The 15,872-nt window shown below is 30.4% G+C and overlaps 1 protein-coding gene across 1 annotated transcript in view; it reads right to left on the minus strand.

The window, feature by feature from the left end:
- trio (trio Rho guanine nucleotide exchange factor) overlaps positions 1–15,872 on the minus strand; it is a 669,473-nt gene that overhangs the window by 431,458 nt on the left and 222,143 nt on the right. The window contains exons 5-6 of the mRNA XM_024360812.2: positions 719–832; positions 355–554 (exon numbers count right to left, since the gene is read on the minus strand). Coding sequence (XP_024216580.2) covers positions 355–554; positions 719–832 — 314 coding nt within the window. The remainder of the gene's footprint in view (positions 1–354; positions 555–718; positions 833–15,872) is intronic.

Here is a 15,872-nt window from a genome sequence, read left to right on the forward strand (position 1 = left end):
AGCTAATAGTATTAGTTCATAGTACAAGTGTAGAAACTAGTGTGATTATAATACTAATACTTATTTTTTTCATGATAGGGATGACTATTTGTGATATTACAGGAATTAAAAAATACTAAAGTACAAGTTACTACTGTACAAGTCTGTGTAATAAAAAAAAAAGAAAAAAAAAGATTTTTAATTTATCTGTATATAATTTATATGATTTAATTTAATCTTTTTAAAAAAAGACTAGTAGTATTAGTTTGTTCTTCATTATGAAACAGGGCCCTGGTTAAGATAGTAAGATACATAGTGTGTAATACTAGACGATTAGTTATAAATAAGTAATAGAAACATTTTCTTAAAACAAACCTTTGAAGTAATCGTTGTCCAGTGAGATCTAATTCTTCTACAGGTGCTTTGAGTATCCTTTTCTTAATTTCAGCATGCAGATCTAAACCGTGTTTTGCCGAAGGGACATCTTCTCCAAAATCGGATCTACTCAGATCTTCCTGAAGATCATCTAATCTATCTAAGAGGTCAGTTGCTTGCCACAAGAAGTCTTCCACAGCCTGATAAAATAATTTCATTTAATGAAATTCACAATAAAATCATTTGGTAAGCAAAACCTAATTAAAAATTAATACAAGAAGCATAACAAATATGCAATGAAAACAAATTTTAATAGGATAATAGTGGAAATCAATTTGGAAAAAAACAAAAATAAAACTCATACCAGTCTCATATCAATCCATTGTGCGTGATCATAGTGGAGGGAACCCTCCAGGTCAGGTGTTAATTGAGAAGAGTCTACCACCTTAGAGAGCCCTTCTGTGCTGATCATGTTTACCTTTAAAAAAAAAAAAAAATTAACAAACTAATTCAAATAAAATATTATTTTCTTAATACTGTTTATTCTCCATCAACTTTATTAAAATTTCTACATTTTGCAATGTAATAATCCAATATTTTATCCACTTACAAGGCTATTTTCATAACTATTACCTTAAACATCAATATAAATCATTTACTTTATTAAAAGAGTTTATTAGTATATTTAACACTATATATTCAATAATATCCTGTATTATTTAATTGTTTATATCATCAAAAAATAACAAAAATATGCACAATGATAAAAATACCCCTCCTAAATCATGTACATTCTGAAACAAAGTCAGTTGCACTATACCTAGTACAATGGCTTGAGCCACAATAAATTATCAACTGATCTTACTTAAATTTACGAATTTTAGTAAAACAAATGGAACATGATAGGTAACCCAAATAATTTAACTTAAAAGTATGACAAAACATTTAACTATGTAAACTAAGATGGTATAAGATGAAATATATAGGAAAAGGAAAAATTGACAATTTACAAACGTTGTTAAAGAGTTTAATAAGATATAAAAGCCCAAGAAAGAAAAAATGACCTGAGCGAAAATGGAACTGGGAATAAGCATAATTTGAAATAAATGAGACGTTCAGTAGAAGAGCAGGACAACCGATATTTTTTCCTGAATCAAAGTTTTTGACATAACTGGCTTTTTAAAATCTATTTTCAAAAATAATAGAACGAGTCTTTAGAAGATTTATTTTCTTAAAAGAATAATGTTGATATTAAGTTATGAAAAATGACTGGTGATAGAAAGTAAAACATTGTGATTAAAAAAACTTTTAACACTGAGAAAGTTTTAATTTTGTCAGTTACCATGCTTAAAGACCAAGCATCTCAAATGAATACTTTCAAGAGTTTTGTATTTGAAAGTAGTTTTTAATACTGTGACTGGGGCGAAGTTGAAACTGTTCAAAAAGGACCAATGGAAAAAGGTTAAATGTTACAGATGTGTGAAATGTATACGCATAGAATAAAATTGTGATCTGTTTATTTTCATATAGTTTTATATTTTATATTTTGAGTTTATGCGGTTCAAAATGCCTTTTCCTTCATCTTTTTGATTAATACATAATAATTAAACTATTACATTGGATTATATTATAAAAACATGATAATATTCATAATTTTTAACTAAATTAATTTAGATTTATTCCATTGACAAAAGCTGTAATTTCAGCCAAGAAAATAGTAAACTAAATAATAAACTTCTATCCCATTGACTCATATATCATCAAACTCTTTAGCATTTTATTAAATATATGTATGATATTTTTAAAATAATATAATTTAATTTCATTTCAAGTTATAGTTATTTAAAAAATAAAATTAAAATTAGGAAACAAAGCTATAATATTGAAAATAATTTAATAACTAAACAAAACAAGTTTTTTCAGGGAAAATTAATTATTCTACACTAATAAATAAAAAGATAAAGATAAGAAATTAATTCACTTGCAGATTGGTTTTTGTTATCTGTAGACCATCAACAGTTCTAGAAGTATATCACTGAATATTAAAGTTTTTCAAAACAATGGTTATTCTAAAGCAGATACATCAAGGAAAGCCAGCTTTCATAAAATAATATGAAATATTAGAGTACTAAATCATTCTAAAATATCAAGTTCTCATAGCTTGAATCCCAGCCAGCATTTATTACTTCCTTCAGTATTGTATAGAGAAAAGTCAACTGCGGCTACAACTTCCAGTGCCAGAAATGGGTCATCCATTTTATAAAGGACTCTAAATTTGAAAGCGTACATCTGAATCAAGTACATAAAATAAGTTTGAACTAACACAATGGTTTTACATAAATTTCTTAATTAGGAGTTATAAAATAATACTCTTATATGGCATACATTTTAGTAATAACTAATGCCGGGAATTGATGAATTCATATTCACCAACTGAAATCTTTACAATTTAAAACAAGAGTTTCCTAATGAATGGCCTGTAGAGAAATACTTGAAATACCAGAAATAATATTTTGATAGACAAAATTAATAAAGGAAACTGATAATAAAATAAATACTTATATTGTATTGTAAAATACAGTAATTTAAATTTATATTGGTTATAATTCAATCAATGATTTGAACTACATTAAAAGATGGATTATAAGTATATTTTCAGTTGAAAAATATTTATTTACTGTTCTATGTAGGAGGTGATTGATGGCATTGGCGTTGGATTCTCTAAAACTTTCTTTACTATCATTATTAACTAAATATTTTTTTTAATTAATCGTTCTTCATTAAAGTGCAAATAAACAAATTTTCATTTAATTTCATTTTTAATAACCTGATTCTCTTCTTAGTGTTTCAACGTAAATAAATATAGTATTCTACTTTGAATCCTTACAGACACCAAAAAATGTTGACTTTCTTAACATAAATTGTTTCAATACAATTTAAATACCTAATTATAACATAATTCGAACATTTTTGAACAATCACTATTATGTTCAGTTGTTTTATATCTACACAAAATTGGGTTTCAGTTATTAGATTTCCGGTAGTCAAACTGAATTTCTTCAATTGAGATTAAAAACTCCTGATATGGAAGTACCAACCTCTCGGATATATGCCAATGGAAAATCTGATAAAAAAGTAATAAACTAATTGAATAATGGAAACAACAAATAATAATTAAATTGTTCAAGTTAAACACACGTAATAAAAACTAACTACTACCTAAAAAAGTGAACAAAGCAAAACTGAAAGTCGTTCTGAACGCTCGTTCATCTCGAATGAAATCAAAACAAATGTATTAATTGAATTACAATTTTTGGTAATGTAACAAGCAACAGGTTTATTTTTTGGAGGAAATTATATATCGATATATTATTTATACTTACATTGTATTTTCATTTTATTGAGGGATTATGCATTAGGTGAAAATTATGAACTTATAAACAAACCGTTAAGTTATTGTCACCCCAACTGTAACTGAAAGAATAGACTGACTTTTTTGCATTGTAAATTTACAAATTTGGTTGTTAATTAGGTTTTGCGGTTTTCGTCACTTGTAAAAATTACTGCGAAATATTTTTCTTTGGGGTACGAGATATTAAACATATTTTTCGTCCTAAAAAACTAGGCCTATGAATGACTATTTTATCCAAAGTTGCTTAAAATGACTACATACACTATGATTCACAGATTCAATGAAGTAAGCGTAAAAAATTAAGTCAAATTTTTTTACAGGCCCTTGAAACTAAAAAAAAAATAATAGAATAGAAAATAAAATAAAAAGAGGTTAGTGAATGCTTAGCAACAATCATTTAACTACTCCGATTATACAGAACGCTCTTTTTTATTTAGCACAAAGAAAAATATCGAGGGATTCTCCAATCCGAAAAGCTCTCTCATCAAGAACGTTAATTCATTGACAGTGCAGTTTCTATTGGCCCCAATTAAGAGGCAATTACAACCGCCAGCCAAACGAAGGGGCGATGACAACTCTTTCAATAGCTGTTTAGAAGGATGGCCAACATTTGAATTTCATCCTATTTATCTATTCCTTTTATCGTCTCTCGCTCCTACGAGATATGTTATATTTAATTGAATTAATTGGAGTGGCGCTTTGTACATTTTCATTTCAAGAAGCAATAACTAACAGTAATGAACGCTTTTAATTAATATTTATAACAATCATTTACATAATTATCATGTCAATTCATTTTGTTTAAGTCGATCTGCTTTTGATTGTTATTCTAATCAAAATCGTAGAACATAAAGAAAATGGTCATATCATTTTAGGAAAATGTTTATACCCATCTTAATAACTTATATTTTACATCTCGGGTTTATATCCTCGTAACCCATGTTTTTTTATTTTGTCGATTAATTTTATATTACACAAAGTCAGAGCAAATATTTTTTTTAAATTAGAAAAATGTTATAAATAGTAAGTTTTTAAATATTAACAAGTATTTTAAATATGGTTTTAATTAATTACCAAAATAGGAAATATAAAACTCATTATTATTAACATCATTCCAATTTAAATCCAAAAAGCATTATTGATCTTGTGTAAAATATGATTTCACAATATACAAAATAAGAAACATGGGCTACGAAGGTGGGGATGTAAACCCTGTAAAGTTCTGAAGATAGGGATCGACCCCCGAAACATCAAATGATATTACTAATGTATTCTTTTAAATTAAGATGCGATTAATCAGGGGTACCATTGATTATTTAAATTGGCTTCTTAGAAAATGAAAGAAAAATTAATGTAATAAGCAGGGGCAAGCGATTTTTGGGAGAATCAAACCTAAAATTTCTCAACAATTTAGACTGGATTTCTCAAATAAATAAATTTTTTCAACTATTTTCATATTTTAAAATATTAATTTAGATTGAAATATTTGTTCACGATTATTCAGGAGTAATATATGAGGCGTTTATTTCCAAAACAACCTGAATATCATATACTTTGAACTTAATTCGAGCGGATTATGGAAACAAGCGACTGATATCTTCCAAAAATGATTAAAATCACAACTTGGCGATGAAGAAAATACTCCAAAACTTCTTATTTGTGATTTTAATAATTGATAATTTTTGTAAGATATATTTCAATAAAACAATTATGAAATAAACTTAAGATTCCTTCTTCTTCTTTCTCCTTCTTCCTTAAGTGCCTTCCAGCGTGAAGGAGCCTCAAACCACTTGGTCACGGCAAGCATCTTCATCCGAGCCAGCGTTTTTCCTCTTTGCAGACCCAGTCGTTGGATGTCCTCCATGTAGCGCCTTCTAGGTCTGCCTCGTAGTCTTCTACCAGTCGGCCTCGCCTCCATACATTTTCTTGGCACTCTGTCTTCCCCAATTCTACAGACGTGTCCATACCATCGGTGCTCAATCACTGATTTCACTGATGGGATCTGAAGTTCTTCTCTTATTCTTACATTCCTTATCCTATTTCTCTCCTAGTTTTGCCCAGTATTCTTCCCGAAAATCGCATTTCAGCAGCTGTAATCTTGCTCAAGTGTTGTCTTGGGTGACTCAAATTTCACTGCCATATAATTTGTTGGAAGATATACAGCTTTAACGATTTGGAGTTTGATGTATTTACCTACTTCCCTCTTACTCACAATAATATTTTCCTTGAAGATTTCCTTTAAGCATAAATACTACGATTCTTTTGGATTTGAACTTTTCATATAACGGCAGTGAATGTTGATATTTAACAATAACTTTTGACTTATACTTAACTATATATAAAATATATAGTAAGGGGAAGTATTGCATTCGTGGAAAAAATGGAATTTCACTTTTCGACGGAAATACTAATTCATATAGCAATAAGAAGAAAAGCCGAGATCGCCCGATCTTTCCGAATTGCATTTCGGTTTCGTGTCTTTTGTTAATCTGTACTATTTTTGGAAGGAACAAAATTTATAATCGTTGTTGCCAACTCGAGAAATCCTTAAATACGAATTTTTATTACAACAGAAAAACATAAAATTTTTTGTTCATAATTTTGGCCTCCCCCCGATCTTTAGATTATCTTCTCAAAAATCATAAAAACAGAGATAACATGAAAGCCCACCATCTACACAAAACATGGATACATAAGCTGGGTGGTATGTTAAAGTTATGTGAAGCGTAAACCACACCGGATTTTTTTCTGATCAAAAATAGCATTATATCTATATAGTCCTGATTTCATAATTCCTCAGGTATTGTTTTAAAATTTTAATAATTCTTACAGTTCTCAAAGTTAAGGTTTTGTAATTTGTTGGCGAGAACCACTCCTCTACAACTCTCATGGCGACGTTCATATTAATAAGTTATTGTTAACATATAGATCTCATTTCATTTTTAGATTTAACAAATAGATTCTTAGCCAGAAGGATATAAATCACAAAATCATCATTCCTAAGACAGCGCCTGACGGAATTCCGGTATGTACTTAACTTTCCTCAATCACATACCGTTACTGGAGACGACCAATAGTTTTCGTGTATCCAATTAATCGCTAAAAAAAAAAAACCCAGATATTTTCTACAGTTTGTTGCAAGAAAAAAAATCAGGAAAAATATATACCCAACATTGTCAAATACTTTGAATATGAAGGACACAAAAACAAATTTAGAATGGTTTTCTAAAAAATCTATGGTCACTTGGCTTCTTGATCCGATATTCTATCAATTAATAACAGCACAGTCTTAATGTTTTCTCAGGGCTTAAAATGTTCATTTATATAACAAAATTAATCTTGAATTATAAAGCGGAGAATAGTCTTGAAGGAAATATAAAAATAAAACTGGAACAATATAACGGGATAACTGATACGAAATTGCAGAAAACTAATTAAGCCATAAATACTTTCAAATAAATATTGTTCCTTAAAATCGTATAATAAATATTTTTGTATACATCTACTCTTTCAGACTTTTATAAGACCTTAAATTGCAATCTCTACGTTTATTGTAATCTTAACCGTGAAGCGGGCCTAAAATTAGGAATTTCTCTCCCTTCACCCCAGCTGTAAGATAAAATAATAATTTATTCTTGAAAACACCTTTCTATTATATATAAATACAGCAGGTATCCTTATTATTAGGTCTCCAATTGAAAAAAGTAAATTTTATTTAAGATATACGTTATATAAAATATATTTTTTAGATAGAAATTTTTGATTAGGTGTGCAAAATTGACCAGGTACATTGGTGCATTCACTCCCATAAATCGCTCTATCTTTGATTCCAACTTAGGAGCAACAATGTAGAAAATAAATATTTTTGTAAGCACTAAAACTATTCAGTTAAAATTGGGGTAGTTGCCTGGAACCATAAAGTTAATAAAACTAAACTTACACCCGAAACTGATGCATAAAAAATTTTTGTTCCTGTGAAGCTAGTAGGTGATTTTACCATCTCCAACGTCCACCCTGCTCCCTCTTTACTTCATCCTACAGTTTAAGAGGTGCAGTGCGTATTGCATCGGTCAGAATAAAGATATTCCGTTTCTACAGAATGACTAAACTTGAAATAAATGTTTTCCATTTCTATTTACTACTACAAATTAACAGTAATTTAGTTTTTATAAAGCAAGGACTCTCTCTGAAATAGAGAGCAAAGCTCGCCAGTGCATACGAATTTATGATTAACGAAACAAAACTGTTTGAAATCCAGAACATTTATCTCTCTATAACATATCTTACGAAATCGTGAAGAAATAAAGGTTAGATGACCTTTTAAAAAATAAGTCAGAAGCTATTGGATCTAGATACGGACAAAGGACATCTGTTGCCAACTGGAAAGAGAACTCTTGGTCCAGAAGACTTAACCTCAAGGTTTGTGGCGCTATCAATCTTGCCAACATCGAAGAGGGGATGTTCGACATGACAGCGGTAGGGCGTTGGAAGTGTGGCGATAGGAAAAAATTGAAGGACAGTTATTGCTTTTCAAAATAAACTTCCTAACGCTTTATTACTATTGGTAGGGGGATAAACTGTTAATATGATCAATATTATACTACGTCTTATAATATTATATTATTACACATTGACCTTAAACGTTATTATCAAATAAAAATAAGAATTTATATAAACATAGAAATTAAATTGTAATAAATAATACTTCAAAATAAGCTTGAATTTGAAAATAATGACCAGTAAGTAACACAAAATAAATAATTTTGTTGATGTTCGGGCTACCCCAGTTACTATTAATGATAGACTTTTGAATATCGGTTTTGTTTTATAGATGATTAGAAAAATCTAAAATGTTCAAATCAATGACTTTTCCTCTACAATGCATCACTCCAGACAAATGTGAATTTATTCGGAAAAGTTTAACTGTGTCAATGATTTACGCCCTTTGAAAGCGTCGGATAGAAATTATCACCTCAAGTCAATTTAAAAGATGAACTGTGTATAAGAAAACATTACTGCGAAGAATAAGATGAACGAGTAAGGGTAGTTATTAACGAATGGATCTCTAAAATGTCAACAAATTCTGAGCCGAAGGCTACACGTCCGAGAGGTAGACCGAAACGTAGATGGGAGGATTGCGTTAGAACTGATTTAGTAGGTTTTAATTAAATGAAAAATTGTATAATATGAAAAAAAAAACAACTTTTTTTTCCTCTCAAACAATATCTTCCGCTGAGGAAAATTATCACAAAATCGTACGGGTTATTATTATTATTCATTCATTCTATGAACTAACTCAATGCTAGGATACTATTAAAAAGGGAAAGAAAAAAAAAGGAATAAATTCAAATATTTGTATTTAGTGTGTAGGCTAGAATTGATTGTAAAAGAAAACTGTGAAAAAAAAGGTTTTCTTTCTATTTTATTATATAATGTAAAAATATGAAATTTATATATGTCGATCAGGGATTGATTAGTATGCTGTGTAATATAGCAACCCGATGTATTTGAGCAGCATGAATGAATAAAGAATATCTCTCTCTCTCTCTCTCTCTCTCTCTCTCTCTCTCTCTCTCTCTCTCTCTCTCTCTCTCTCCCCCCTCCCTCTCTCTCCCTCTAAGGAAACCGCCATTAATATCTTCACTTTCTTTTTTTTTTAAATTTGTTTATTTAAATGTCAAACGAAAGATTTTTAGAAACAATTAGAAATATAATCAGTGTTCTACGGAAGGATAAATGGTTTAGACGTAAATTGGTCTGTTTGTTGTACGTCATTGTTGGATCTTGTACATTTAGATTTTTTGGGGGTTAACTTGAGGGAGATATTTAGTCTGTTGATAGTATCGGTATTGAACCTATGGGCCATTATTATTCCTATTATAGGGCATTATCCATTATAATGCCTGTATACAAGAGAACCCCATGAAATAAAAAAAAAAACATTAATTCCAATAAAAGATCTTGACAGAATGTTTTTATTAAGACGGAGAGCCAAGGTAATAGCAGCAACTATCCATCAAGCAATGATTTAATATAGAGAAGGACGTGAGACTGAAATCTCTTTTTTCATTTCGTTTTAGTTCACGTCAAAATAAAGATGACTATTGTAATGCCAATGTGAAGCCTTTACTTGTTTAAGAAAGTACAATATGAAGTTTCCTGAAACTTTTTATAAGAAAAGGAAAGTTTAAAATAATGAGAAGGTCTAGCCACTAGATTTCACAACGATAAATTATTAATTAAGATTACAAGAGTGACTTTACGAGGTGTATGTATCGACTAAGTTCTAAAAAAACCTTCATCGACAACTTTTACAGCCACTTGAAGGAATAATAAAAAAGCCATAAATTATCATACAGTAGTAAATTATTATCTTTATTAATCCAAATACATATTGCATATGATCCGTGTTGTTAAAATGACTAGTAAAATTCCTTCACTTTACTAAAAAATAACTAGCGACAAAATTTTAAAGCAGCTAAGCTATTCTTCGAAGAGATTTAAACTGACAATTGAGCATAATAAGGCCATAGGAAAGAGAGATAAAAATAAAACTATTCTGAATTTTGAATAGCATTTCCATTGCTAATGCGTTACGATAAAGGCTGTCATGGAGGTGCTTTCACGGCTATACGGAAGATTTAAAATATCGCACTAAAGGAATGTGACAAGTGAATCCCGACTAGCTTAAAATTTACCAAATTCTGTTTTATTCATGATGTTTTCAAACTACTTTCGCCAAGACCCTCTAAACTTGGAACGGTGAAATGGTAATAAGAATGGAAAGACGCCTAAGTATTCCGGCATTAGTAGCCGAGTCGTTGTTGGGATGATAACTCTTGACCTATTTTTAGATATCCAAAACCAAAGCCAATAGTAATATGGTAAATCTAAGAGCCTCATTCTATTCTTTCTTTAAGACTTCGGTTTAATGTATCAAATTATGGAAAATTAAATTAGTTGAAAATACATTTGAAAAGGTAGATACGTATTTAGGATAAGATAAAGTATTCAGAGCCTACCGTAAGTAGAAAAAACGAAATTGATGAGAAAATGACTAGTTTAAAAGCGGGAAATCCAATACATTTTTCAATTACGAAATTATTACCTCGCGCCTTATGTCTAGAAACCTAAAAGTAGAATCACAACTATAATCGTTCCTAATTTTTTATACGGATGCAAAACGTGACCTCTTACTTTGAAGGGAGGAACAACGAATATAGGTTTTTGAAGATAAGGTATTGCGCAAAATATTTATAACGAAGAAGGCATATTTCACAGGAAAATTCAGAATCCTACACAAAGTGAACTGCGTGAATTGCACCCGGTAAATATAATTCAGGTCATAGCACTGCGGCAAAATGAGCATGTAAGGTTGCAGTGGTTAGTAACGACGAGTAAACGTCGGAGAGGTAGACTGAAACGTGAGTGGGAAGATTTCGTACAAACTGATCTAGTTGATTTGGACTTAGACGGGCACAGTAGGATATGTGTGTGTAGACCCCCATTGGTGATTTCGGTATCGAAGCTTAGGGTTCGATTTTCAGTATTTTACTGTTATTATTGTCATTAACAGTGAATTAAAGAACATTTCATTTTATTAAGAAACTATTTCTCCTCCACACATCTCACTGACCTGACAAATATCTAAACAATAAATTACACGTTTTTCATTCCATCGTGGTGGACAACTAAATAACATCTAAATATTGAAATTTAGATGAAAAATAAATCGATAAGAATTCATACATTTATTAATTTTTTAAATTACAAAGGTATTTGGTTTTACAATGTAACCTACCTAATGAACGATATGTGTTAATTTTAATGTAGTATCAAGCATAGTATAGAGCATTGTATCGAGTCAATGTGTCCACTGTTGAAAAATGAAAGAAATGTTAATTTTTTACGAGCGGAACCCTAAAATGTTAATAAACACTGAACCGACGGGTAAACGTCCGAGGGGTAGGCCAAAACGTAGATGGGAGGATTGCGTTAGAACTGATTTAGTAGATTTGGGTTTATAGGTTCTTCGCTGGAATGTATACAGAGAGCGATTGGAGGTATCGGCATCGAACCTTCGGGTTCGTTAGGCCTTTATTATTATTATTTATATGATGTGCTGGGTGCAATAAATTATAAATGTACTCGTATAAACTATATTTAGAGTTTTATTATTTAAGCAGTTTTTTTTTTGTCCACTTTAACTCTCAGCTTATCCTCTTCATTATGCACCTTCCTCGTAGAAAATCGACCATAATAAGCAATTATCCTAATCAAATATTAATACTAAATAGTGATAATAATAATGATGATGGTGAATAGTAATTATCCTAAATTGATCTTGAAAAAACAATGTTAATTCGATTATTCTACTCTTACAGGTTCATAGTAACCACATAATAACAAAACATTGCTGGCTGCACTTTACAATTCATAGTAATTAATGCAGCGTACCTCACAAAAATGTTTGCAAGCTGAAATAAATTTCAATAAAGTCTCTTGACTCAACAGGTCAATAGACAACTAAAACTTGATGGAGCCACAATTATCATAAGAACAACCAGTTTCATTGCTTGGGAGCAAAATCTACGGACTGAAATATTGAGGAATTCCATATTAAAAGCCGGTAACATATACGAATATCGTATTCCCATCTTCAATTCTACAGGCCAAACTTTTTTTTAAATAAAAGTTTCAGCATTAGTACGTCTAGTGTGAATATGGAATAGAATAAAAAACCTTTATTTAAAGTCGGGTCGAACAAGTTGAATAAGATTTTATAAAAACGGAGAGGAATATTTCCGACACATAGGGAATATTTTTCCGTTGCAGAGAACAAGAGGAGGCCGTCAATTTTCCCGCTGATGTGGAAAGAGAAGGAAATGGAGTGAGCCAGCGGGCTGCAGAGTTTAATTAAAATTACAAAAACACGGGGAGCGAGATAAGGGAACAGTAACGAACCCCAGGGCGAGGATCAACTTTCCCAGCGACATATCTTCCACAGAGTCACCTCACCTCTACTCAACCTTTCTAAACCTATTAGAGTCTCTCCTTTTCTCGTCACGATTCGACATATTGTCGTCCTTAGACTATCCTAAACAGAAAAGAAGAAGGGCCCAAGAATTTACAAAATAAGGTTTTATAATCATAATTTGATAAGAACTGAAAAAAGGAAATCGACAGCTGGGAAATTGCTGCATCTCATTAGGGAAGAGGGAAAAAAATCTAAAATTTCTCAATAATTTTGACTGGATTTCTCAACCTATCAGAGGTCTGGATATTACTTCCTTGAATATTTTCTTAACCTTAATGAATTTGGAAACTTACCTTTCTAAATATGATTTATAAATCATTTTTATTATATCTTATTATATTTCACCATACTTTTCCTAGTTAAAAGTATATTTCATTCGTTTACCTGCACATCATTACTTTCATTCATATATATATTTTTTTAAATTATTTATTTAATGCAATTTACAACTATACAAAATAATACAATAGGTAAATCTGTTGTATGTTTCATATACACTTGAAAATCTTGGGAAGAAACCACCAATTGGTGGTACTTCAAACATTAATTTAAATTAGAAGGTCCCGTGGCCATCTTCTTTTAAGACGCCTCGGAGGATTATTAGGGATTGTTAAGGATGAAAGATTAAGAATTAATGGGTTAGGATGGTTAAGGAGTTTGGAATGAAAAGACGCATATCTGTTTTGGGTTAAATCTGCAACGAATGGGATGTTAAGGTCTTTGTGAATGAGTTTATTTGTGACGTAATAAGGAGCATCAAGGATTTTGGATTTAAGGATTGGATGCGGGAGGAATTTGATGGTTTAGTGGAGCCCCAGAGCTCAATTCCATATGTCCAAATTGGTCTGATTATTGTAGTGTATGCTAATTTTTTGTAGTGAATGGGAAGTTTAGAGCGTTTGTCAAGTAAGTGTTGCAGCAATCGGAATCTACGAGCAGTTTCTTGTCGTTTCAGTCTTGTCTGTGGATTCCATGTAAGTTCATTCATATATGTATATGGAATATATAGAAAGAAGAAGTATAGCAAATTACTAATAACTAAATCTTGCGAAATGGTCTGTGCTTGCGTGCGCGTGAGTGAACCTCTGAGCCTTGAAGAAACCATAAAAATGAGCCGAGACATCGACATATAATTTGAGGATTTTTTAAATCAAAATTCAATATATCCACTTTTGTAAAGTTATTAAAAAATTATTATAGGAGCGTCTCATTCAGATAATTTTTTTTTATAGCAAAAGCAAATTTTTAACACCTATAAAACAACAAAAATTTAAATTTTGATATAAACTGAATACGATTTTGGTGTAAAATTTTATTTTTGTCACAAAACTTATTAACTTAGTATGATTCATACATAGATCTATCATAAATATGTGACTATGAACACACAGGCAATAGATCACAACAAACTATATTCAACTCCAACATTAAGCCTCTTAATTTATGAGTTGAAGTCGTTCGTTCAATTAGTGGTGCAGTGCGGGGGAAAAACGCCGGCTGCTTCGGTCGGGGAAATTCTTCGATCCAGAGGCTCACTTCAATTATACAAAATACAAATGAATAATTATATAGTTCTAGGCAAAGGAAATATAACGAGATATAATTAAATAGAAAATAAAACAGAATTTGATAAATAATAAAGATTTCCAAAAAAAAAAACTCTGAAAAAATTGATCTGATACTTATACTCTTAGCTGCTATTTATGTTTTTTTTAGGCACCGAAACAGAAAATGATCAAATGAAAATGAATATTTTCTTCCATCACGGACATATTGTTTATAAATCTCTAGTACACAATGCGTGCGAACCAACTTCAAATTAAAATTAAATTAAATATAACAAATGGCACACATTGGATTCTGTTCAATTTTGACTTTAAATAAAATGTATTGATCAATATTCAAATACTAAATAAATAAATTACTTTTCATTCATCTTCCCTTTATTTCAAAATTTAAACTAAAAAATTAAAATTTTAATAAAAAATAAACTTAACTACATGAAATGCCTCAATTTTAATTTTTTTTTTCTAATAACTTTCCATAGAGTGGATATATTAAGTTTCAATAGAGAACCTCATTATATGCTAGTTGCTGTATATGTGTGTGTGTGTACTATATATAGAGAAAGAGAAAGAAGTCTGTAAAATCATAACCAATTATATTGAACCAAATGACCCAAATATAAAAATGAAGCATAATTTTATTGATTTCGTTTTATAAATTAAGAAATTGATTTGTTACTGCTTAATCTCAAAAGCTACATAAGTACATAAATAATGAATAAAGTATTTTCATGTAAGTAGAATTTTCACTCGCTTGCGATACTGGTTTTCTCAGCAGGAAAATATCGATAAAACAGCAATATTTCCTTTCTAAATAGGATCTAATAAGGGCAATAATAAAAAAACAAATAATTTTCCGATAAGTGAAGAAAGATTTCAAAGAGATAGAACCATCAATTACTTCTGTGAGTCGGATTTCTTTTTTCCCATGGCCGCTGCCCCTGATTGAATAGCCCTTTCCTCTAATAAACACTTGCTCGTCTTCCTTTCTGATTAATGAACTTTCATTTGAACATATATTGAAGTAATTAGTTTCTATTTTGACAGCATTACTTCAATATATGTTCCAGCTAACATCATTAAAAATAATTGTAAATAAAATTAAATTTAAACAGTAATTGACAATAGAAACTATTTTTTGACTCACCACGCTTTAAGATCGATTTAAACCAAACATCCATTTACACTTAATATTTCAAGTACGTAAAGTGTAAATCGACGTTTAGTAAGCACAAACAAATGTTAAAGGTTTTTAGAAATAACTTCAAATGAGATTGGTACTACTCCACAATTGCTTCACGAGAAAAGAAAGCAGGTCCTTCCTCTAATTGATAAAAAGCAACTTAGAATCCCGGAGATAGCTGAGGGTCTCCGATAAAACCTACGTGTAATAATAAACAGTTGGCGAAACCGAAGGTTCGATGCCGACAACACCAATTGCTTTCTACATACACCAATACGATGACGCCCATCAAAACCCAAATCAGTCTTGACACAATACTCC

Source organism: Halyomorpha halys, unplaced genomic scaffold (genome assembly GCF_000696795.3).
Source record: "Halyomorpha halys isolate HHAL.00 unplaced genomic scaffold, Hhal_1.1 Scaffold87.1, whole genome shotgun sequence".
In the NCBI taxonomy this organism is placed as follows: domain Eukaryota; kingdom Metazoa; phylum Arthropoda; class Insecta; order Hemiptera; family Pentatomidae; genus Halyomorpha; species Halyomorpha halys.